At 39.9% G+C, this 17,046-nt stretch overlaps 3 protein-coding genes across 7 annotated transcripts; 1 reads left to right on the top strand and 2 right to left on the bottom strand.

The window, feature by feature from the left end:
- Window positions 1–587: 587 nt before the first annotated feature.
- On the bottom strand, window positions 588–2,088 carry TfIIS (RNA polymerase II elongation factor). 2 transcript variants are annotated; one of them, XM_030387803.2, is made up of 3 exons: window positions 1,952–2,088; window positions 1,743–1,834; window positions 588–1,660 (listed from the first exon to the last, which is right to left on the bottom strand). In XM_030387803.2, the coding sequence occupies exons 2-3, from the start codon at window positions 1,812–1,814 to the stop codon at window positions 761–763; spliced, it is 972 nt and encodes a 323-aa protein (XP_030243663.2). In that variant the 5' UTR covers window positions 1,815–1,834; window positions 1,952–2,088; the 3' UTR covers window positions 588–760. The 2 variants fall into 2 exon arrangements, with proteins under 2 accessions (XP_030243663.2, XP_089113543.1); XM_089257417.1 differs by lacking the exon at window positions 1,952–2,088 and having other exon boundaries at window positions 588–1,686; window positions 1,743–1,922.
- Window positions 2,089–2,103: 15 nt separating this feature from the next.
- LOC115563998 (ATP-dependent RNA helicase vasa) lies at window positions 2,104–16,561 on the top strand. 2 transcript variants are annotated; one of them, XM_030387798.2, is made up of 9 exons: window positions 2,123–2,263; window positions 2,745–2,825; window positions 8,540–8,584; window positions 8,644–9,019; window positions 14,438–14,658; window positions 14,714–15,457; window positions 15,530–15,743; window positions 15,806–16,074; window positions 16,175–16,561. In XM_030387798.2, the coding sequence occupies exons 3-9, from the start codon at window positions 8,564–8,566 to the stop codon at window positions 16,223–16,225; spliced, it is 1,896 nt and encodes a 631-aa protein (XP_030243658.2). In that variant the 5' UTR covers window positions 2,123–2,263; window positions 2,745–2,825; window positions 8,540–8,563; the 3' UTR covers window positions 16,226–16,561. The 2 variants fall into 2 exon arrangements, with proteins under 2 accessions (XP_030243657.2, XP_030243658.2); XM_030387797.2 differs by lacking the exons at window positions 14,438–14,658; window positions 14,714–15,457; window positions 15,530–15,743; window positions 15,806–16,074; window positions 16,175–16,561 and adding exons at window positions 9,165–10,206; window positions 11,896–13,559 and having other exon boundaries at window positions 2,104–2,263.
- On the bottom strand, window positions 5,029–11,222 carry vig (vasa intronic gene). 3 transcript variants are annotated; one of them, XM_030387801.2, is made up of 4 exons: window positions 10,947–11,222; window positions 7,150–7,970; window positions 6,106–6,390; window positions 5,029–5,860 (listed from the first exon to the last, which is right to left on the bottom strand). In XM_030387801.2, the coding sequence occupies exons 2-4, from the start codon at window positions 7,811–7,813 to the stop codon at window positions 5,373–5,375; spliced, it is 1,437 nt and encodes a 478-aa protein (XP_030243661.1). In that variant the 5' UTR covers window positions 7,814–7,970; window positions 10,947–11,222; the 3' UTR covers window positions 5,029–5,372. The 3 variants fall into 3 exon arrangements, with proteins under 3 accessions (XP_030243661.1, XP_030243660.1, XP_089113541.1); XM_030387800.2 differs by lacking the exon at window positions 10,947–11,222 and adding an exon at window positions 8,163–8,319; XM_089257415.1 differs by lacking the exon at window positions 10,947–11,222 and adding an exon at window positions 8,100–8,236.
- Window positions 16,562–17,046: the final 485 nt, after the last annotated feature.

Genomic DNA, 17,046 nt, shown 5'->3' with positions numbered 1-17,046 from the left:
TAACGACGCCATTGCTAATGCCAAAAATAAAATCACGCACACAATTGAAAACCCTGTTTTCAGCATGCACGCACCCGCCTTATGCGTTCTGTAATGTGCATTTGAAACATGAATGGACAAAATTAGGTCTAACCGTTACGTGACAGGTTACGTCGTAAAATGTTACGTAAACTGCTAAAAGAGGCTAATTGTGTATGTATGTGTGTAGTGTAAGTTCTCTTGTAATTTAATATTTATTGTATTCGGGATCCTGATATTATTATAAATAAGTTCCAATCATTTTTTGTAGAAATATAAGAAATAAATACATTTTTTGTATACAAATCTAACTAAATATTTAACAAAATAATTAGATATCTTAAGTTCTATTATAACTAATGAATAAAATAATTCTCAATTGGTTTTGAATTTCTGCAAAAACTTGAACAGGTAGAAAGCCCGCTGGAAGCGTGAAAAAATAAACACTACAGCTGGCAACACTGGCTGCCGTGCATACTGTACCTCAAGTTAAAAGCGGGCAAAATACTGATAAAAAATAACATGTATGTACATTCGTACAGTTATACATATGCATATATATGTATGTATTTATTATTTATTTTTGTATTATTGAATTGTTTTTTAGTTCTTTAGGTGGTCAGTGAATGCATCCAAATTTGTTTGAAATTTTACTTTTGTATTATAAAGAGCTGAAGTGCGCTGGGCGGGCCGTAGTCGGGGAGGTGAATAAAAAAGGGGGTAGCGGATAAATGGGACAAATTTAGCAGAACTTCCACCGATTGCCGCATTCGTTGCACATGACGAACGTGGTCATCGGTTCGTCGGCGGATCGCGTCTGCAGCTGGTTGTAGGTGCAGTTCCGCTTTTTGCACTTGCCGCACTTCAGTAGATCCGTTTTGGTACCTTGCACGGTGGCCAGCTGGGCGTCGTTGATTGCCTCCTTGACGAACTTTTCGCGCAGCTTCTTCATTTCGTCGCTGGCCATCTCCTCCGGTGTCATTTTGGCCAGCTGCTTGGCAGAGACGGCGCCGCACATGAAATTACCACGCAGGCCCGGATTTTTCGGATCTTTCAGATTGGCGACTCTCGATCGGATGCGATTCTTGTACTTCATATCGGTATTCTTGAACTCCGAGTAGATGGCATCCTCCAGCTCGGCGGCCATCTCTTCGGGCTCGGCACAGCCCTCGGGCACCTCGCCCATCTTCAGCGCATTCGTCAGCATCTCACGGCATTTGAGACGAACTGCATCGGTCATGCCCCCGGCTGGAAATGACGTTTGCGCCGACGATGGCTTCTTCTCATCCCTCTTATCCTTTGTCGAACTACTGCTGCTGGACTTGTCTTTGCCGCTGGAACTAGATTTGCTGGCGCTCGATGTTGACTTTGATGAACTGTTGCTGCTCTCTTTATTGCCTCCAGCTCCGATCGCCTCTTTGGGCGTGGAGTTGCTGTTGGTATTGGCCGTGGGTGGTGCCGGACTGGCCAGGAAACGTTTCCAATTCTTGATTAAAGTCTTCGCCAGGGCAATCACCTCGTCATCCTTGCTGCTCTTGCGCAGCTCATTCACCGTCATCCCGATGCGTGTCTTGGTCAAGATTTCCAGATTAATATTGAGGGTTTGCAGTGCCTTGAGCAAATCAAGCGCCTGATCCTGGCCCTGTAACATTCAACGAAATATAGGCGCTAATTATAGACAAACTATATATTAACCTAACTATAATTTAATTGCATTTACTTACTGTTCCATCGCTGGAAGTTGAAATTTTGCCAATTTTCTTTTGAATCCGAAACACTTCGTCCTCGACGCTCATTTTCTCGACAGGTTTGAAATCTGGTTAAATGAGAATGTTTGACAGAACAGAGGTTATGTTAAATGTGGTTTAATTAGTTTCAGTTATTGCTTTTCAATGTGTTTCCTTAGTTTAGTTTGTCGCAATTAGTCTATTACATTATTTCCCTCCAATAAAATGTTGTTTACTAATTTTTCTTTTATGTATTCTTTAGAGTTATTCTATTCTAGAACTAGTTCCAAATGCCGCGGCCGCCGCATATGCTGAACACGTAAGAGTGCCTTTTTGAGTAGGTGCTGTTAACAGTGCAATGGTATTTTTATGTTGATGCAACAACGGTCACATTGTCATCCTCTGCTAAGTGCCAAAAGCTATTTTGCAGTGTTAACGTTTCGAACTGGACGCGCTGAAAATTAATAAAAAAAGAAACTTGGCGTGTGTGTTTTAATTAAATCAGTTCTTTATAAGTGGTGAGTACATTTTGTTTTTTAATGGTGTAAAATAATAAAAATAGAGTTGTGCAAGGAAAAAGTTATACTGTCTGCTTTTTCTGCAAATTTTTAAAACGATAAATGCGTTTATTCGTAAAATATTATCAGAGACCTTAACATGTTTATTTGCAAATATAGAGTAGTTCATTTATATAAAAATATTTAAAAAATGTATATAAGAATGCCTCTAACAATAGAGCATCCGAACATTATTTCACAATTATTAATTTTTGCTCAATTCTCAATTCTCCTGCACTTCTCTTTCACCGTTATATTTCAGAGTTGCCAACATCCCGCTGGCAGCCATATATTGCTTGACGCTCTTAAAATTTTGCACAGGTCAGCAGCGTTGGCAACCCTGGTGCTGAAGTAAACGGCAAATTCCAAAATGTCAGCTTCAGATTCCTCTGTGATCTGCTCTTTCGTACTTCACTTTAATGCTTTCATTGTAATTTTACAGTCATCCTGTTCGGACGGTAACGGAACGTAGTGTGAAAACTTGGACATTACCAAAAATAAATAATACTCAATAGATAGTTAGGTGAGTTTTAAGTGCAATTATTTTAACTAAACCAAATTGAGTTAAAAGGAAAGATGCAATATTCAGTGTACGAAGTTTTTGTATTTCGTTTAATTTAATGTTCATTTCATGACTTTCATTTCGATTTTGCCTTTCGCGTTTGTTTTATTTTTGACGTGAGTCCATTTCGTACTTTTTTTTTATTCTGCCTTTTCTCCTTATGTTAGGCTTGTGTACGAGTTGCTGTGATTCTTATAAGTTTTATGCAAATAGAAGTTTACAACGAGGAAAATGCATCTGTCTGCCTGCCGGGGCAATGATTCGTTCATAAAACACGCGCGCAGCGCAAATTGCGGCACGCTGCGCACAATGAGAACAAGCACAATCATGTTTGCTCTTTAATGTTGCGTGATTTATAACGGTATTTGTGCGAACAAAAAAGCATATCCATAAAAACAAAGTAAATAATATATTGTAATATGTTCTATATATATTTTTTAATCATATATAATATATATATCATATATAAATATATATATTTTTTTTTCAAATATGTATGTATGTGTGTCATTAAGGAATTATTGCGAGATTTGATTGAGGCTGTTTAAATTTTTTATACTCATAACTCTTACCGCCCTGCCCCATTGAAGAAGAGGGTGCTCTTTATGCTATTCATAGTAGTAACTATGTACATATTTTATTCCTAACTATATCTATTTTCATCTCAAAAGACATTCACAATTTTTAGTGGTAATTTGTTTGTAGTCTTTCGGAAGCTCCTGATTTCAGTATACATTGTCAATTTATCCCATTACAATGAACTATTTGAAGTTTAAATATACTGTCCAACTAAAAGAACCCTGACACATACATATAGTCGCACCTATCCTCATGGGCAAATCATAAGTTTAAATATAATAATTAATAATAATAATTATAATTAAATTCAACACAACGAAAAAAGTTTTTTTTTTTTTTTCTTTATTTTTATCAAATAATTTTTATATATTTTTTTTTGTGGTTTTAAACGAGTTTCTCTCAACTTTTTTGTTGAATTGGGTTGTTTTTCATATTCTCTTTGGGGTCAAAATACAATACAATATTAGTCAAAAAATGTATTTTGTTTGTTTTTGTTTTTTTCATTTTCATTTTGGATTAGTGGTTTAAGTCGTAAAATTGTTGCCATTTCATTCAAGTATTGTTTATAATCAACTTCTTTAAATACATATATATTTCTATATATATATTTCTATATATATATATTCATTTATTTTTAAGAGATATTTTTATACAATTTCTAATTGTAAAAGCATAAAACTTTACAGATTACATGATTTTGGGATTGGTTTTTTCTTCCTGTGTTGTAATTGTTTATTTTCTGTTTTTATTTTTTCGTTTTTTTTTTTTACTTCTTACTTTGCCTTGAAAGCGATAGTCGCATGTTTGTGGATGTTTGTGTTTAGCTCTACTACTAGTAAGGTTTTTTTTTTAATATATATTTTGCTCCAATAGTTAATATAAATTTTTTATTTATTTTGTATAAGGCTTAAATTTAAATTGTTTGTCAGCGTGTGTGTGTGTGTGGGTGCTTTGATTAAATTTATTATATATGATGCATATTAATTTGTTTTTATAATATAATAGAGCATGCATCATAGCGGTATACGTATATATATAATTGTATACATATAGTATTTTAAGGTTTTTTTTTTTTAAGAAACACAATTACAAGTTTTTAACACTTTTTTTGTATAGTTTTTCTTCTATTTTTGTGGACTACAAAGTTTTGCGTTTTTTTTTTTTCGTTTTTGTTCATTTATTAATTTTTAAAATACAATTTTAACACAGTAAAAATTAAAAAAAAAAGAAAATGCATTTTTATATGAGGGCGTATACATATAAAAATGTGTTTTATTTTTAACAAAATTAAATGGGTTTTGTTTTTTTTGCATGATTAATTGGCTTCCCATCGATGAGAAAAGTTTAGTTCGTGATGTTTTTCAATTTTCTCACTGGAAAGCGAACTGTACTCGTATGATATTATCAAATTTGAAACAGTGCAAAGAAAATATAAAAATGAAAAAAATTGAAATAAAAAACAAATTTACAATGCGTGTCATAGTAATAGAAACTTGGCTCTTTAGTTTTTGCTCTCTAAATTGCTTTTGCTTATGATTTACAGTTTGGTTTTCTTCTCATGTATATATATAGATATATATATATATTTTAATTGTATATATATTTATAATTTCTTTCATTTGCTCTTATTGTTTTTCTCATTCTCAAATTTATTTGTTTTTGTTGCTTTTGGCTTTGGCTGCGCTGCGGCCGCCTAAAATGAAATCAAATTTTTCAACTCTTGCTTACAGTTCATATGTTTGTGTGTGTGTGGGTGTGTGTATGAGTGTGGGTGTGAGTGTGAGTGATATATATATTGGTTATCTGTTCCTGCTCCTAATCTGCAGACACCAACTCTTAAAAATTGAATGCACGCCCCGGCGGCTCTATCGAGCGCCTCCCAACCTCAGCTCCTCTCTGCTCTTCCAAAATTTAATCTCCATATTCAGCTTAGGCGAGCGTTGGGAACTGACGCTCATCGTTGACCTTGGGTGCAGCATTCTGTTGCCGCTCGTTGCCAAAACGCTTGCCAGCATGTCCGCCTCCAATGCCGCCGCCCAAGCCGCGACGCTCAATCGGCGGCCGGTTACCACCATCGGCACGAACAGATGAGCCATTGCCACCGCTGCGATCCGCGTTGCCGCCATCGGCATTGTTGCCGCCTTGGTGTCCACCGCTCTGCTGCGGTCCGCCACGATTGCCCTCGTTGCGTGGTCCGCCGCCGCGTGGTCCGTTGCGACCGCGTCCATTGAAGTTGCCGGCGCCGCCGCCACGGCGACCGTCGTTGAAGTTGAATTGAATGTCAAGGACGCGCTGCTGACGGCCGACGCGTTGCGGATACATGGCAGGATCGTATTCAAGTTCCTCTTCGCTTTCGTTCTCCTTCTTTTTGTTATTGTTCAGCACAATCATTTTCTTCCATTGCGACGTGTCCTCACCTGCAGCATAAGATACATATATTAAATTGTAATTTAAGTTTCGAATTATAGATCGGAGACATATACGTCTAGTATACAAGAATGCTTGAAATTAAATATTGGATGAAGAGTATTTATAACTATAGTATTTAGTTAACTAAACTAGTTCAATTGTTCGTACTCTTAATACCCAATATATAATAATAGACTATAATTATTGTCCAGCTTTACTTTGATCATATATTCCTTATCTATATTCAACCCACCTTCGCCGGCTTTGCGTATGTTGAACTTGGGCTTGATGCGCTGCTGCTGTTGGGCCTTCCATTCGTCTAGGGTCAGCTCTTTGGTCTCTTCTTCTGGCGGTGTTTGTTCGTTCGATTGCTCATTACCAGATTCGTCGGCCTTGCCTTCGGTATTGTTGGAGTTGTTTGCGTTTGACTCATTGTTGTTGCCGCCTTCATTGCTCTTGTTAACATCATCGATGGCCTCCTTAACCGAACCCCAGTTGTGAGCGCCAGCTCCATCGCGTTTATCAATTGCCTTGACACCTGGTTTTTTATTAAAAAAAAAATATATATATAATTATATAATGTATACATATAAATATATATATTCCTTTACATCAGTCTATTCGAATTGGTTAGTGTAAATTGAATCTTATCAGGTTCTAGATTATAGTGGAAAATCTTTGATAAGAAACTAGGGGCTGGAAAGTGTTGACCTCTATATGACAAGCTTTTGGAATTATTATTATTATTATTTTTTTTAATAAATAATGCTTATAAAATGACAGTTTCTTTAGTTCCTGAGCAAAATCTATAACATATTCGAGCACCTCTAGTGCCCCACGGTTATGTGTGTGTTCGTTGCCCCCCTTCTAAGAAATGTTCCATGGCGTGGAAAACTTGTGTGGGATAGCCATGTATAAGGCTGATGTGCTTTGTGGGTTGGTTGCGGGGGAGGGGGCCCGTAGTAGAATCAAACTATTTTTAAACATATTTCTATACAGTGTGTTTTGTGAGTGAGGCTAAAGAAATGTGCGCCACAGCTCATTTCTTTTCTTTACAGTTCTAAAATATGAATTCTGAATGAGTAAAATCAAGAAATGCGCCCGTGCCCGAGTGTAATTAGTAGGGGTAAACCTCTTGGGGTTAGGAATAATCAGAAATAATAATAATAAAACCTATATATATATATATATATATATATATATATATATATATATATATATATAAACAGAGATATACATATTTGTATATCTATATATAACATATATTTAGATATACATGTAACTGCATATAGCTCACCAGTTCTATCAGAGCCGGATTGACGATCAAATTCACGTTTACGATTGTTGCCCTCAAAGTTGCGATTCTGGCGCTGTGGCCGATCGCCACCAAAGCCGCCGGAGGCGCGGTATGGTCGAGGATTGCCATCGGCACCAGTCGAATTGCCAGAGTTGCCACCTGGAGCGCCATTTTCGCGCACGTTGCGGCGATTGTTGCGCTGCTCGCGCGTTACCTCACCCCCGGCGCCACCGCCACCTCCTCCATTCTGTTGACGAAAATTGACATTGCGCTGTTGTTGTTGTTGTTGCTGCCCTTGACCAGTTTCACGTGTTTTGCGCGCAGCGACCGCCGAGCCAGCCCCAGCCCCACCTTGTTTCCCATTCAGTTTGTCATTGTTGTTGTTGCCCTGTGCCGTTTTCTTGCCATCATTTTTGTTGAGTGCACCTGGTTTGTTTTCCTTTTCGGCTTGATTTGGCTTTTTGTTCGCGGCGGCTGCTGAGGCTGTGCCCGCTGGCTGCTTCGCTGCTTTGGCATTTGGCGCCGTTTTTGTGTTGCCAGCCGCTGCTGAGGCGCCAGTTGATGGTTGCTGCTTCTTCTTGGCCGCGACAAGATTATCTAATGGATCGCCAACATCGTCGTCCATGAACAAGAGTTCATAACGATTTTTACCGGCGCTATCCATGTTGTTGTTGTTGCTTCTATTGCTGTGTTGTACTTGCAATATAATCTTCCGATTGATTTTTCCACACACAACTGATTTTTATGCGAAAATCACACACAGAATTTCAGAGTTTTCTGTCAGAAAAAAACTCGTGTGTGTTTGGTCGCTGCTGCTGCGCCTATAAATGTAAATGTATATATTAGTATGCGTGTTTTAAAGAGTGTGTATTTGTTTGTTAATGTATGTGTGTGAATGTGTGAGCGAGTGTGTGTTTGAGAATATAAGAAATTCGTTTTTTTAGTCTTGCTTTTTGCTATTTTTTTTTCTTTTCCTCGTCGTGTGGTGTGTGGTTGCCTGGCTGCGCTCTAACCTTAATTTTCTGCGTTTCTGCTTTGGCTGCTACACACAAGCGTGAACATCTACACACATATATACTCTACTCAAGCGCACATGTGTTCTACACTACCAGAAGGCAAGGCGAAAAAGCGCAAGCAGCATGCTGTCTGTGTATACATACACAGAACAGAGCAACTCACGTTTTTCATCTAACAGAGCGGAGCGCATTGGTGCGCTTAACATGAGCTCATTTCTGCGTCGGTGAATGGCAAAGAAATGACATACTGAAAACGTAGTTGTGTTTAGTGTGCACGTTCTTTTCTTTATAGCGGTAAATTTGAATATGTTGTATATGTATACATATATGAATATGAGCTGAGTTTATTAATAATTATTATTTCAATCTTTCAGCTTAGTTAACGATAAAGAGCAAACATGTCTGACTGGGAAGATGAGGTGAGTTGATATTCATTCATACAAATACATATGTTTTTTTTTTGTACATTTTCATTTAGCCTGTTGTGCCAGATCGTAAATTACGTGATAATGCCATTCGGAGTGAAAAGGAGGCTCCATTGAAATCCAAGGAGATATCAGAATGGAGCGATGAGGACAAACCGAATGAGAATCGTCAGGGCGATGGCAATGGCTATCGTGAGCGTCGTGATAATGGTGGAGGAGGCGGAGGTGGAAATCGTGGACGTCGCGACGATGGCCAAGGTGGAGGCGGTGGCTATCGTGGACGTCGCGATGATGGCCAAGGAGGTGGAGGTGGCGGTGGCGGCTATCGCAGGCGTATGGATAACAACGAAGGAGGCGGAGAAGATAGAGGCTATCGTGGACGGAACAACGAAGGGGGCGGTTATCGCGGACGTCGCAATGAGAACGATGGTGAGTGATTCTACGCAAGCAATAATTTTCTATATATACATACGTATTTAGTAAGATTCTCATGAATCGTGAATTTATGTCCAACTATATGTTTTGTGTGTCGTTTGCTCTTGTATCGCCTCTGAATTGTCTGTAACGCTCCTAGCGGATCATTTGATGTTCTTCAACTTCAATGTGCCCAAGAGCTATGATAAGGAAACGATTGCAGCATTTTTAAAGGATCTAAGTCTTAATGCAGCCACTCAGTCACTCGCCGACTTACGTAAAAAGCGCGACTATTTGCTACAAGCTTTCAGAGAACTCGTTAAGCAGGAGTGGGCAAAATTGGAAGAATCGGAACATAAACAGCGAATGGAGGAATTGAAAAGATTATTTCCTGTCTCTGTTAAAATCGTTGATATACTGCCGGACATTGAAGAGTTACTCAATCAACCAGAAGACGAACTGCTGCAACTGCATCGTTTGGACCTGAATCTTCGACAAACGGGTGAGCAGCAGGAGGAACAGCTGCAACAGTTGCAGCAGCAGATGCAGCCGGAGCAGCAGTTGGAATCGGTACTGAATGAGGACGCAATTGTGGTGCCGGGAAACAGTCGAAAAGTTGTAACACGAACAAGCTACTCCACATCTGGCAGGAGAGATCGAAAGCTAGCCAAGGAACCGAATAATGAAAGTGTGATAAAACGCATCAGAAATTTGCTTAAAAATGCAGCTCGTAACTACGAACTAAATGATGGGGTCGCAGAGCCCGTCGATGAGGAATTGGCCATAGGAATGCCAACAGAGCGTACGAGTGGGGAGCAACGAGTGCCAACACGTTGGCTATCGGAGAACTTTATGCGCTTGCGAGAAATGCGACATCCACATTTCGCCGATTTAACTGAATTGCGGCAACCGATGTCTTGGCCATTGGGCGTCGACAAAAGGATTTGGCTGTCCAATCGACAGCCGCCGCTGGCACTGAACTTGTGGTTTGTGCATCGTGCCGGTGACTCGGATGCTAGGCGAGAGCAGCGGTTGGAACAGGATGAGCTGGATCTGGAGCTAGCGTTACCACGTCAGGATATGCAATCACGCAGTCAGAATACGCCCAGTCATGGTGGCTTGTTGCCGTTGAGTGTGCAGGATAGTGGAGGCAATGCGGCGCCAATGATCAGTAGCCATGCGGCATCACTCTCCAATGATGGGTATTTACTTCTGTCCCTCTCTAACTCTATAAGCAACAAAAGTCGTCAAACGATAGATCTTTCGAAACTGCTATTCCCTTTCATTTCCTTCCCGCTTGTTCTTATATTTATCTATGTCTCTCTTATCTATTTATGTATGCATACTGCTTCCGCTTAGTCTCAGTTTCCGAATGTCTCTTCTCTATTTAAAGATGACCACAGTTCGCTTTGGCCAGTTCAGCTTCGACTGAGTAATTTGACTGCCTTCGGCATAGCTAAATGCTTGCTATGGAACTTGTATTTATATCGATGGACCATCGCTTCATTGTAATATTCTGTACAGTATTCTTTCTCTATTTCTCTCTCTCTCTCTCTCTCTCTCTCTCTCTCTGTCTCTCTCTCATATAAGAGTTATATTATATAACTTTCTTACCATCTCCTTCTCTATTTCTTCTTCCATTTCTTTTCATCTATTTTGTTATCAAAAATTTCAATATCTCCTTCTATTCTATTTATCTTTCCATCTCTTTTTACCTATATTGGCATCTCCCTTACTTTATCTCTATCGCAATTCATTTATCCACTTTCTCTATTTGTCTCTTTCCAAGCAACTCCCTTTCTCCTTTTAGTATATATCTGCTCTTCTCATATTCCCATATTTTGCATCTCACTCCATAATTTTCTCTCTCTTTTTCCATGTCTATCTCTACTTCCCTATATATATAAGCCCCTCCTCTCTTTTTACATCTTTATCCACTCACCTTATGCTAAACTGCTTCGCCGCCACATTAGCCTTGGCTGAATTGGGGTATTATTTTCCTTTATATTGGTTTTGCTAAGAGTCGGTTGATTTATCTTTAAACACGCACCATATATTCATCTATTTTGGGATACGGACAATTTTGACATTCACTCGAAACATGTGAAACAAAAATGATTAAAGTGTGTGTGTGAATGCGATGTAGGCCTCATGTATGTATGTGTCTCTCTGTGTGTGTGTGTGTTGTGTTTGTGTATGTTTGTTTGCCTCGTTCGTAAATATAGAGTACAAACTCAACTGATATTAAACAGGCTGTGCGTAGGCTCAATGCTCTTTAGCTTTCCGATTTCGACTTTGACTTTTCTACAGCTCGCATGCTCGATCTCCTCTTTCTCTAAATATTGTGTTCAAAAATGTAGCTTTGGTAATTTGATTTTGAAATTTGATTTAAAATTGAATTCAAATGTTGTTAAACTGACCCAATAAATCATGTTCAATCGCTCAAATATTTTTATTGGAAGATTTATAGAGTATATTTTTCGATTTGCCATATCCAAAGTGTCTGTATCTCTGATATCTGAACAATAATTGAATGAAAGTTATCAGAGAGCATTAAGTTTGAGTTTCAAGACTAGTTTCAATAGCAAAGTTCCTTGGGCCTAGTGAGACAGTGGGACTTTCAGAATTTAGGAAGGAAGGACGGATGATGAACAACGAATTAAATAGTACTCTTATTCCGTGATCCAGTTTATATAGAAAGTTGCAATAATAATATAGAATTTGGATATTAATATGGAAATAGCTTTCTTCACAATTAATATCAAATTGAAACTGAATTAATTTCAAACTCATTTCTGGACACAATATTTCGTTTGGCCATTTGATGCTGTTGCTATCCCATGATTGACCTTATCACAATTCACAATTGCAATTGGTATTGGTATTCGCAGCCTTTCCGCCGTACAACTGACCAGCGGCGGCAATCAGGCAGCTAATTTATCAGCTGAAGATATCTATGCTTTGTGCCCACCACCGATGCCGCCTGTCACACCCATCGATGGGGACAATGGCAGCGGAGTGTCCATAGGAGAATCTGCTGTTGCTGCTGCTGCGGCATCGTCTTCTGTTGCTGTAGATGCGAATTTGTCGGCATCGCTGGCGTTGCGCTCGCGTCATGCATTCGCATCGACGCCTTATCGCACGCTGTTGCCGGCTATTGATGAGGAGCCACTGCAGCAGATGAGACCCTCGACAATGCCGCGAGTTCTGGAACTGAACGAGGCATCAACAGCCGATTCGTCAGCCGGAGCCACAGTAATTGAAGCAGTTGCTGTGGGGACAGTCGATATAGCTGTCTCGTTAACGCCACCAATGCCGCGTGATTGGACCTCGATATTTAGGCCACGCACTGCTCTGCCAAGTTACACGAGTGGCGTGGGATACGACAACCTTCTCACTCCGCCACGAGGTTTGCGCCGGCGCAAACGGAAACGCAGACAGGCAGGGGCAACAGCAGCAGCAGGAGAAGCAGCTGTGACAACAGCTCAAAATGAATTGGAGCAAATTGTGAATGTGCAGCCGCCCAGCAATGATGAGGTGATGCTGGACTTTTTGTCCAATCTCTTCCACCAAATATGGTCAGAAGTCGAGGAGCCAATGGAAGTGGCAGCAGCTAGACAAGTTGAGCCAGCGCCAGCTACGATTGAGATAACAGAGTTGCCTCCAGGAGCTGATGCTAGAGAGTTGATTGAGCATCAGCCAGCAGCTGCGGAAGCAAATGAAATGCTGGCTTCGTCCATGAGCATGGAGAGAACAACCGTTGTCGAGGTGACGGCGCCGCAAACTCTACCCAGCGACATAGATGGACTGCCCGAAGGATCAACGCTCGCCTTACCACTGCCCGAACCGGGGGACAGATCGCAAGAGCAGGCTTTGCCATTGCCCTTGAGCTTGGATGAGTTGCCTGAAATGCCGTTGGTGACTTCCATACAGATTATCCAACGGCCATCGAGCGCGGTGCTCAATGCTGGTCAATCCATAGCTGATCTGAATAAATCAACTGCTACGATAGAAAGCGCAACCGGTAAATCGTCTGGGGCAAAGGAAGAGACCCGCTTGAAGCGTGTGGAGAGAGAGTTGCGTGAGAGTCTCAGCTTCATTGTGGAGCACAAGCATCTGTTGCGCCTCATGGTCGATCATAATATCCACTTGAGCGGTAAACAACAGAGGGAGGATCAGCTAAGGAATCGCCATCGATCCGCCACACCCACCTGCATAAACTTCCCTCAGTCGGACGACAACGAGGACAGCAGCGAAGCCGTGCGATATGTCGCCATTCCAGCGATGTACACCTACGATCCACAGATCATACTGAAAATGTCGGAGGTGAAGCTGAGTGTGATGCATAAACTGATTGGCGCCTTGATCCGGAATGATCGTGTGGATTTGCGTGCGAAGGGTCTCTTCGAGACGCGATTGGAAGCAGCCATTGGCTATCGTGTGCTCTTCGAGTTGAAGGCAGCCGACATAATTATGCTCGATGCAGATGCTCGTTATGCAATGCTGTTGTAGAGGGAGAGACAGAGAGGGCGAGGAGATAAATAATCTTACGTAAGACGAAAAGAATTCGATCAAAAATGAATTTAATGAGATAATGTGGAGCGGAACTTAATTTTATCTGTACTCAATTTTAAAAAATTTATTATTAATAATAATCAAATGTCCATTTTGAGGCAAATGTAATTCAATATGCAGAACTTAAACATTTTATATATTTTAGTTTCAAGATTTACAAAATAGGGAAATCTGTTGAACAGGATTTTATGTTATTTTAATTTTGAGCATTTTAAAATTCTACTTATATTGCATATGAAATGAACAAATTTGAATAGAAAATGGAAAAAATTAGAGTTTTTTCTAGAGATATAATTTATAAAATAAAATAAACATATTTCAATACATAACATTCATTAATGAAATGCATACATACATTATGTTATGTTTTGAAATATGTGTATTGGGTTTTATTTAACTTTATATAAAATTACATGAGTATCTAAACCGATTTTATTTGATTGTTAAATTTTAAAAATATTTTAACTTTTATTTTTAAATAACGTATATATGGATATATTTTGTATAACTGCCTTACAAAATTTTAAATTATTAATTTAAATAGAATTTTCAATTACCATAAATTCTATATCAATTATGAATAAAAATATTGGAAATTAAAACAGGAATTGATTTTATAATTTATGAATTCAAAATGGAAAATGTAAAAACAAATTGATCTTTGATTGTAATACTCCTGAGTAGTAAATTTATTTTTCGTTTTTGTACACTTAACCTAACAAATAAATTTGAATATTATAAATTTAAATACTGAAAACTATTTATATGTTTGTTTGCTTGTCGTGTGTTTGTCCATGTTTCGCCTCAACTATTTAGATTATTTATTAATACAATATTACTGGAACAATTTCAATTTAGAGAACAACAGGGAAGGCGGCGGAGACGATCGCCGTAACCGTAAGCGTGATGGCGATGGCGACATGAACAACAATCATGATGATGCTGGCGAGGAGGGTGAGAAGCAGAAGCCCCGTGAGTTCTATATACCACCCGAGCCGACCAACGATGAGACTGAAATGTTCAGCACCGGCATCTCGTCGGGCATTAATTTTGCCAAGTATGATCATATACCTGTTAAGGTAGGTGTATATCAATTACTCTTGCGAATCGCCAATATATCTTCAATATATTCAGGTAACTGGCGAAAATGTGCCTTCTGCCATCAAGAGCTTTGATAAGGCACGCTTGCGTGGCAGTGTGCTGGACAATGTCGCCAAGTCGGGCTATGTGGTGCCGACGCCCATTCAGAAGGTGTCGATCCCAGTGATAGCCGAAGGACGCGATTTGATGGCCTGCGCCCAGACGGGCTCGGGCAAGACGGCAGCATTCCTCTTGCCCATTCTGAGTAACATTTTGGACGAGAGCCATGATCTGGAGATTGGCAAGCCGCAGGCAGTGATTGTGTCGCCGACCCGTGAGCTGGCCATTCAAATCTTCAATGAGGCCAGAAAGTTTGCGTATAGCACTTATCTGAAGATTAGCATTGTCTATGGGGGTACCTCGTTCAAGTATCAGAACGAGTGTATTACCAAGGGATGTCATGTGCTGATTGCGACACCAGGCCGCCTATTGGACTTCGTGGATCGCACCTTCATCACATTCAGTGATACGCGCTTTGTGGTGCTCGACGAGGCCGATCGCATGCTGGACATGGGCTTCTCGGACAGCATGCGCAAGATAATGCATCATCAGACAATGCGTGCCGAGCATCAGACGCTGATGTTCTCGGCCACTTTTCCGGAGGAGATACAGCGCCTGGCTGGTGAATTCTTACGCAATTATATATTTGTGACCGTTGGCGTGGTCGGTGGCGCCTGCTCCGATGTGCAGCAGACCATCTACGAGGTTAACAAGTTTAACAAGCGCTCCAAGTTGATGGTAAAGCGGGCAGATTGAGGCTGGGGGGATATTGAGTAAATTGAAGTTTATTTACATATACTTATTTTACAGGAAATTTTACGTGAGGGCGCCGATGGCACCATTGTCTTCGTGGAGACCAAACGTGCCGCTGATTTTCTGGCTTCGTTTTTCTCGGAAACCGAATTTCCAACTACGTCCATCCATGGCGATCGTTTGCAGAGTCAGCGCGAGCAGGCATTGCGTGACTTTAAGAATGGCACCATGAAGGTGCTCATTGCCACGTCCGTTGCATCACGTGGTCTTGGTGAGAGATTCCTCCAGCTATTTATCTATATTTTGTTTCAACTAAATCTTCCTTTTGATTAGATATTAAAAATGTGAAGCATGTGATTAACTATGACATGCCCTCAAATATCGATGATTATGTGCATCGCATTGGACGCACCGGGCGTGTGGGCAACAGTGGACGTGCCACATCCTTCTTTGATCCCGATCAGGATCGCGCCATTGCGGGCGATTTGATAAAGATCTTGAAGGGCTCTGGACAGGAGGTGCCCGATTTTCTTAAGGAAATTGGCGGCTGTGCAAGCTATGGCGGGGGCTCCAGTTTTGGTGGAATCGATGTGCGCGGTGGCGTAAGTAGTAAAATCCTCTTGCGAGGGCTATTTGACAAGTTTATACTTTTTTTATATTCTAATCTATTTTTGTATTTGTTTTTATAATTTGTATAACTAGGTTAATAATGCCAATCCAGCTAACTTGGAGGATGAAGAGGATTGGAATTAAATTAGTTTACCCTATATTACATAAATATCGACTCTTGCATACCAAAACATTAATAACAACAGCAAAAACAATAATTCTAACAAGCCGAACGACAGAAAAATAACAAAAGGAACAACCAGTAGAAGGAGCTACAACAAAAACAACAACATTAACATTCGGTATTACTTAACATAAATTATGTTAATCTTATAATTCATCTTATAACACAAAGTTATATGAATATTTAAAAAACAAAACTCGAGGATTATTCATTATTTTTGTTAAACACAATTACTTCAAATATGTTTAACATTTTATTAATCTGAATTAAATAAAATCATTTTTCGTTTGACAAAGCATTTATTCACGGCTTTCAATTAAATTTCTCTTAATAAACTCATCTTAATAAATTTAAAGAGAGCAAGACCAAAGGCAGCAGATCAAACTAACTGTCAGAGTTACAATTGTCATTCAGCTTACACTATGGAGAAAAGAGAGGCATGTGAATAGCCTTTGACAAGATAATAATATGTTTGCTCTTTTTGGGGTTTGCATTTGTAATGTGTTCGCTTGCTCTTTGCCTGCCATGTGCTGTGTTGTGCTCTGCTTTGTTATCTACCGGCTTTTTGCATGCTGTCTGCAGCATGTGGCTCCCTTAACGGGTCCCTGCAGGAATCGTGAGGCGTGCATGAAAACGAAAAAGGCAATACAAATTTTTGCTTTGCTATGTTTTTGTCTTTGAACACGCACGCACACTTTCACACACTCACACACATATACACTTACGCATACGCACACAACAAAATCAATAAATGCGAAACTCACCACGCGCGCTCTCGTGC

This window comes from Drosophila navojoa, chromosome 3 (genome assembly GCF_054131105.1).
Source record: "Drosophila navojoa isolate 15081-1374.11 chromosome 3, UAZ_NAV_1.0, whole genome shotgun sequence".
NCBI lineage: Eukaryota > Metazoa > Arthropoda > Insecta > Diptera > Drosophilidae > Drosophila > Drosophila navojoa.
This window is presented reverse-complemented; position numbering and strand designations above follow the sequence as displayed.